The sequence below is a fragment of the Echinops telfairi genome, unplaced genomic scaffold (assembly GCF_000313985.2).
Source record: "Echinops telfairi isolate 266 unplaced genomic scaffold, ASM31398v2 ScPeMD7_7457;HRSCAF=8495, whole genome shotgun sequence".
Classification (NCBI taxonomy): Eukaryota; Metazoa; Chordata; class Mammalia; order Afrosoricida; family Tenrecidae; genus Echinops; species Echinops telfairi.
Window position 1 is genome coordinate 43206672 of NW_022111357.1, and position 6157 is coordinate 43212828.

The 6157-nt window shown below is 59.5% G+C and overlaps 1 protein-coding gene across 1 annotated transcript in view; it reads right to left on the minus strand.

The window, feature by feature from the left end:
- Positions 1 to 1099: 1099 nt before the first annotated feature.
- Positions 1100 to 6157, minus strand: part of SKI (SKI proto-oncogene) — an 87490-nt gene continuing 82432 nt past the window's right edge. Inside the window, exons 9-10 of the mRNA XM_045299226.1 lie at positions 2132 to 2215; positions 1100 to 1171 (exon numbers count right to left, since the gene is read on the minus strand). Of these exons, the coding sequence (XP_045155161.1) occupies positions 1100 to 1171; positions 2132 to 2215 (156 nt within the window). The remainder of the gene's footprint in view (positions 1172 to 2131; positions 2216 to 6157) is intronic.

A 6157-nucleotide genomic window follows, 5' to 3' on the forward strand; every position in this document is an offset into this window, starting at 1 on the left:
GGTCACACCACCACCACCACCACCCCGCTACCCACAGGGGGAGTTTCTGGAACTATTTTACTTAGAAGCAGGAAGTTGGGGTGTGAGCCCATGTTGGGGCGGGGCTGCCAAGCACGGGGCCACACTTCATCCTTTCAATGATGAAGGCCCCAAGAGTGACCCTGAACAGGATACCTGGAAAGCAGGGACCAGGACGCAGACCTCAGCCACAGAACAAGTTCTTGATGGGGAGGGCCCAGGCCCAGCAGAGCCCACTCAGCCCCTTCCCTGCTCATGTGGCAGGCTGGCGCCCACAGTACTCTTCTGCAAGCCCCCTGAATGCCTGAGCCCAGCCCCCAAGTGTCCTGGCAACCCTGGAGAACACTAGTTTGCCTTCCAGGGTCCCCTGATATTTTACCGGCCGGTGGACCGAGGCCCTGTGAAGGGTGGACCCAGCACTCCCGTATCCAGGTCTGCTGGAGGTCCCTCAGCCTGGTGCTGGGCTCCTTCCTCTGAGCAGCCTTTCTAGTAGGAGCCCAGCTGAGACTGAACTGGAATGAACCACAGTTCTGACATTGAAGGAAGGGTGAGGGGTGAGGGGACACAAGTTAAGATGGATAGAGACCGAATTGGTCAGGTCAAGCAGAGGGGGACCCTTGGGCATAGGGGCGGTGGCCAATGGGTCAGCTGAAGTCAAATCCCTTCTGGGGTTGGGGGCCAGGAGCAGGGCAGCAGGGCAAAGAGCTGGTGGGTCCAGCTAGGAGGTGCTTCCAGGGCCAGTCTGCCCGTCCTGCCACTCGACTCTGGGCAGGTAAGGAGCCTTGTCTCTGCAAATGGGTTCCTTGGGCGGATACCACCTGTGTGAGCTGGCCTTGGGGCACAGTCAGTCACATGGACACCCAGCCTCACGCATGGCACTGTGTTGAGGGTGGGGGCATCTGGCCTCTCCTCAGAGGGCTGGATGGGCTCTGGGTATATCTTAGCACTTCTCCCCCAACCTCCTGCCTGGGCCTCAACTGGAGACCCTGTTCCAGGGCCTGCACCCACCCTCCAGCTCTCTCCTTCATGTGGCCTGTCCTCGGAAGCTTCCGTTTACAGCAGGAGTCATCAGGGTTTGAGCTTAGGCTATTTCTTGCTTGCTGAAGCTGCCAGGCCAGGGAGCAGGAGGGCCCACCTCCAACTGGCCGGACACCTGCCCAGCACAGAATGGTCCAGAAGAGTCATCAGGTCCCACCTGCCTGCCCCCTGAAGCCAGCCACCTGCTCCAGGCTGGGTGCCCTATGGCCGAGGCCCTACTGGACTGGCACAGGCCTGGACACAGATGGCTTCCTGCGTGAAGGCCGACATCCCCAAGACCCAGGGTGGTGAAGTGGGTGGGGATCTAGCCCCACGAGTTCTGGCCTTGCCCCTCCCCTGGCAGTTGGCAGTTACAGTGGTCGCTGGGACCCTGTAACCTGGTTTGACACTTTCTGGGTCTCTGGCAGGTCCTTCTTAAGGACATCTGCCCTAAGGCAGTGTCCTGGGGGGAAGGGTCAGTCCCCCCAAGCCACACCTTTTCCCCATGGAATCCAGGAACGGGCCCACCATCCTCCTTCCCAGAAGCCTGCGAAGATTTAGGGGTAGGGAGTCTGCGGATGTGGTAGATAGTTGGGCTTCAGGCTGGCTCGGCAGGGTGGGGAAGAGTCCAGGTCTGGCAGCCTGGGCAACAGGTAGGGGCCTTGGGTTGGCTGACACAAGAGGCTGTGGAGTGGGGAGTCCTCTCAGTCCTGCGGGGTAGGGGCTGGTGAAAGAGGGAGGTCATGCTAAGGGGAGGGGTTCCCCATCACAGGCCCCCAGCCTGGGCCCTGGGGACAGGGCAAGGGCAGGTGGCCAGCTGCTGCTAAGCTGGGTGGCAGCTTCCTCTTTCCATGAGGGCGAGCCTGGGTCCACCCTCCCAGATCGGCAGGGCCTGACCACAGGGTGGGTGGAGGCGGGAACTGATGGGGGAGGCTGAGCTGACCGTGGGCAGAGGGCAAGACCCAAGAGGAAGATAGTCAGGCACAGCTGAGACCCGGGGGCCTGGGTGGGGTCCCCACGCCACTGGTGCCTCGGAGGAAGTGAAAGCCCTGTGGAGGAAGGGGTGGGGTGGGGGGCAGGGGTCCCAGTCAGTCACCTCTGCCCAGGGCTCGCCTGTCTCCAGGTCTGGAGGCCGGTGGAAGCAAGCAGGATCTGAGCTCGGGTTGGGCAGCTCCTCAGCCTAGGCCAGGGAGGTTGGGTCTGAGAACCCCCAGGGTGAGCAGAGCCCCATCTTCGACCTCCCCTGGCCCAGAAATAAAAGCTGCTGGGAAAACCTGGGAAGGTCCCTGCACCAACTTTGGGGGCCCAGTGTTGGGGTGTCCCGAAGCCTTCAGTGCTGATACCTGAGGATGAGGGAGCCCCGAAGGCAGACAAGGGCTAGACCTTCAGGCCACCAGTGCCAAGCTGGTCAGCCTCCCTGCAAGCCCAGGCCACTGGGGCTCCGTTGCCTCCTCCGTAGTCTGAGGCCAAGGCTCCCTCTGGCACCATCAGCCCCACACTCCCACCTCTCCGACCCTCCCAGGGGCCTTAGAGTCCCAGGGAGCTTGGAGTTCCTGGTTCACCTGACGGGCAGCCAGTGAGGGATCACACAAGGAGACTCAAGAAGTGGATGGGCCCTGAGTGGCCCTGGAGCCCCCACCCCAGGCCTAGGAAGGGAGAGAAGTCTGTCTGGAGGCTGCCCCCTCCTGGCACTGCCAGGCCAGTAGGGCCCGTCAGGAGGTCTGGACCCACAGTCACTCATGGGATGACCCCACCACCACCACCAACCTCCCCCACCCCTGAAAGGCCGGGGCAAGTGTCCTAGGCCCGCCTGACCACAGGAGTGGGCTCGGGGTCCCTAGCAGGCCGCCTGACGCTCAGGTCCTTTAGTGGACAGTCTGGTCTGCGCCAGAGGGCGGCGGGGAGCAGGGCTGAAGGACTTACAAGTACACAGGAGTAGATAAATATGCCAAGCGGTTTCTTTTTTTTTCTTTTTAAATCAGGCATTTATAAACAAGAAAGCATACATTAATTACATAAAAATAGTTCTCGAGTAATAGAGTAAGTCGTAATATTGTCATTAGCAGCAGCATGGGACACGGGGCGGGACATGGGGCGCTCCTGGCCGCTGAGAAGGTTGAGGCGGTCTTTTTCCGGAGTTGAAAGGAGAAACAAAAACACCTGTAACTTCCAACTTAAAGCGAGCATGAAAACGCCTCCCTCAACCCTGGGGGCTGTTGGGGTGGGGGCGGGGGCACAGGCCGATCACACCACCCCCACAGCCTGGCGGGAAGCAGGGATGGGTAGAGCACCCCAGCCAGGGAAGGGCTGGCCAAGGGGCCCGACTTCCCTCTAGCAGAGGGGCAATGTCCCCCCTGCCCCCCTCCCCCCACCCGCCCCGGTTAAAAACAACTCAGAAAACAAGATAACTACCAGGTAAGAAAAGTCCCTGGAAAAGGAACCACCATATACAAGTATGATACAACGGTGTAAAAGGAAAAAAAGAAAAAAAAGTATTTACACGTTAATTGTCTTTACACTGGCTAGTTCCATATGAAAAGCAGGGTAGTACGTGGGCGAGTTAGCTGCTCCGTAGATATGAATGTTATTGCTGTTGTTTTTCTCCCCGTCGTTAAAAATCTTTCAGTATAGAAATAACGAGCAATGAAACAGAACACAGTTTAGTTCATGGGTTTTACAGACTGGGAGATGCTTCTTCCCCCTTCTGCAAAGAAACTAAATGTAGCTGTGCTGACGAGGGCCCGGGGCGGCCCTGGGTCTGCATGGGCACCCTGGTGCCTGCTTGCCCACCCCCAGCCTTACCCGGGAGAGGGCCCCCACCCAGCCGGAGGCACGAGGTGGCAAATGGCTATGGCTGGCCTGGTGTCAGAAATGTGCCCACCACCCCAGGACTGGGCAGGCTAAGTTCCTGTGTGCACGACCCTGGGATAGAGTCTGTGGGGAGACCAGAGGAGGGGGGTGGGGTGGGGAGGGGAGCCTCCTACAATGGCATTGTGGACTGTTGGTCCTGACCAGGGCCTACACCCACCAGCCTCTTTGGGACACGCTAAGGGTTCATATTCTCAGTCGAGAGCATTGATGGGCTCGTGGGACAGGGACTCTCGGTGGTCAAGATGTGTGGCGCTCTCTTTCTCACACACACACACCCACACACCCACACCCTCCCCTCGGGAAGCTTACTCTCTGGGGCTGAAAGACTGAGCGGATTTTCTGTCCACAACTCGGCCGAGCCACACAGAAGCACGCAGACACGCGTAAAGCTTTTGCTCCAGCTAAATCATTTAGTTTCCCTTGGAGACAAGACGGAAAACCCCCCACAAATCTGGCAGGAGGCGGCGGAGCACACAGCGGCTGCGTGCTGCGCTAACAAGACCGACCCTTTACACGGCGCGGTAATAATGCCCATCGATGGATACACGTGTGGCAGAGGTTTAAAATTCCATGCATACAGATTCAATAACTGCAAAGGAAAAACAAAAGCAAGAATAAAAACGAAAACAGAAAAAACCGAAAATGAAAAGTCTCCAAACAAATGCTGCATATATGTGATGTTCCTTTTGCATTGCACGTTAGAGGGGGCCCGGGCAGGCCGGCGGCCCCCCGCAGTAAACCAAGGGCCAAGACCCTGCGGACGATCCTATCACCTCAACGCCGGCTGGGGGGCTGGCAGTCCTGGTCTTTGCTCTTGGCTGCCGGGGGCGGGGGCGGCTCTTCATGGCTGTGTGGTGCGCACCTGCGTCTTCCGCCCCACCACTCCCTTCCGTCGCACGCGCACCTGCCCACCGGGCACGGAGGGGCGGGTTCCTGCTGGATGGCTCGTGTCAATGAACACCGTGATCTCAGGTTGGGCCGCCGCCGCCCCTCATCTCCCGGGAGCCCGCTTTTCAAGCTCGGACGTTCAGAAACCTTATACAATTTGCATAAACAGTTGAGCGTAAACGAGATTATTTGGAATAAATGCAAGTAACGTATTTTTGAGTGGCAGACTGGATGGCTACTGAGGGCGGGTGGGCTGGGGGTAAAAAGACGGGCGTCAGGGTTCTCTGTACAAGATGCTGGAAGGCACAGGCCACCCCCCGAGTTCAGTGTTTGCATTTCCGTTTGCGTGTGGTTCCCTTGTTTGACCAAGCACCAGAGGGGACGTCTTAAGCGCGGGGCCCTCGGCTCGCCCGAGGGAGATTCTCGACAAAGTGCAGTTCTAGGAATACGTTTCAATGAACGGACGGATGGACGGACGGACAGGCGGACGGAGAAATGAAATGACGCTGCGTTTGTTCCGAAGCGCAGTCGCGGCCCCGCCGGGAGGAGCGATGCCTGCCGAGCTGGGGGACGGGGCGTTGGGGCGGGGTGGGCATGCCGGGCGGGGCACGGGCGTGCGGGGGGACTGGGTACCCATCCCTGCCCCCCCATGCTGATGGCCGTGGGGACGATGGGTAGGGGTGGGGGCAGCTCATCGCGCACGCGCGCGACACACTCCACCGCGCTTCCTGGCGCTGCAGGAAAACCGGGGTCCTTGTCATTGAAAAAATAGACTCTGAAGAAAATCGCTCCGGGGTCCTGGGCGGGGGCGGCCGCGGGGGCGGATGAGCTGCGATGGCTTCCGGCCGGCGGGCCGCGTGGCGCCACCCCGGCTTCCTTAGCGGGTCTTCAGGTCGGTGTCCGCGGTGGACGAGCCGGGGTGGGGGCGGGGGGCTCTCAGAAGTCAGTCACTAAAAAACGTGTTGAATTTTCTTTGTATCGCGTCTCGGTACTGGTTTTAAATAGCTTATAACAAAAGTGTAAATGTTAACATGTCCTGGAGGGGGAGGGCCGCCCAGGTGTCGTCGGCGCGGCCCTCCCGAGTTGGCCAGTAGAAAATTCTGCAGTGGATTCCAAAAGGATGTGGTTACAAACACTCGCTTGGTTATAGGCACAGTAAGACGTTGTGCTGTGTGAACCGAGGGGGTGTGGGAGGGGGGAGGCAGGCCGTGGCGCCGCCTCGGCCACGGCACCACGCCCACCCGTTCCGACACGTGCTGTCCCGCACGCCACGCGCACGCGCCGCCGAGGGTCCCTACGGCTCCAGCCCGGCCCCGCTCTCGCTGCCCGATAAATATGCCAAGCGGTTTCTTTTTTTTTCTTT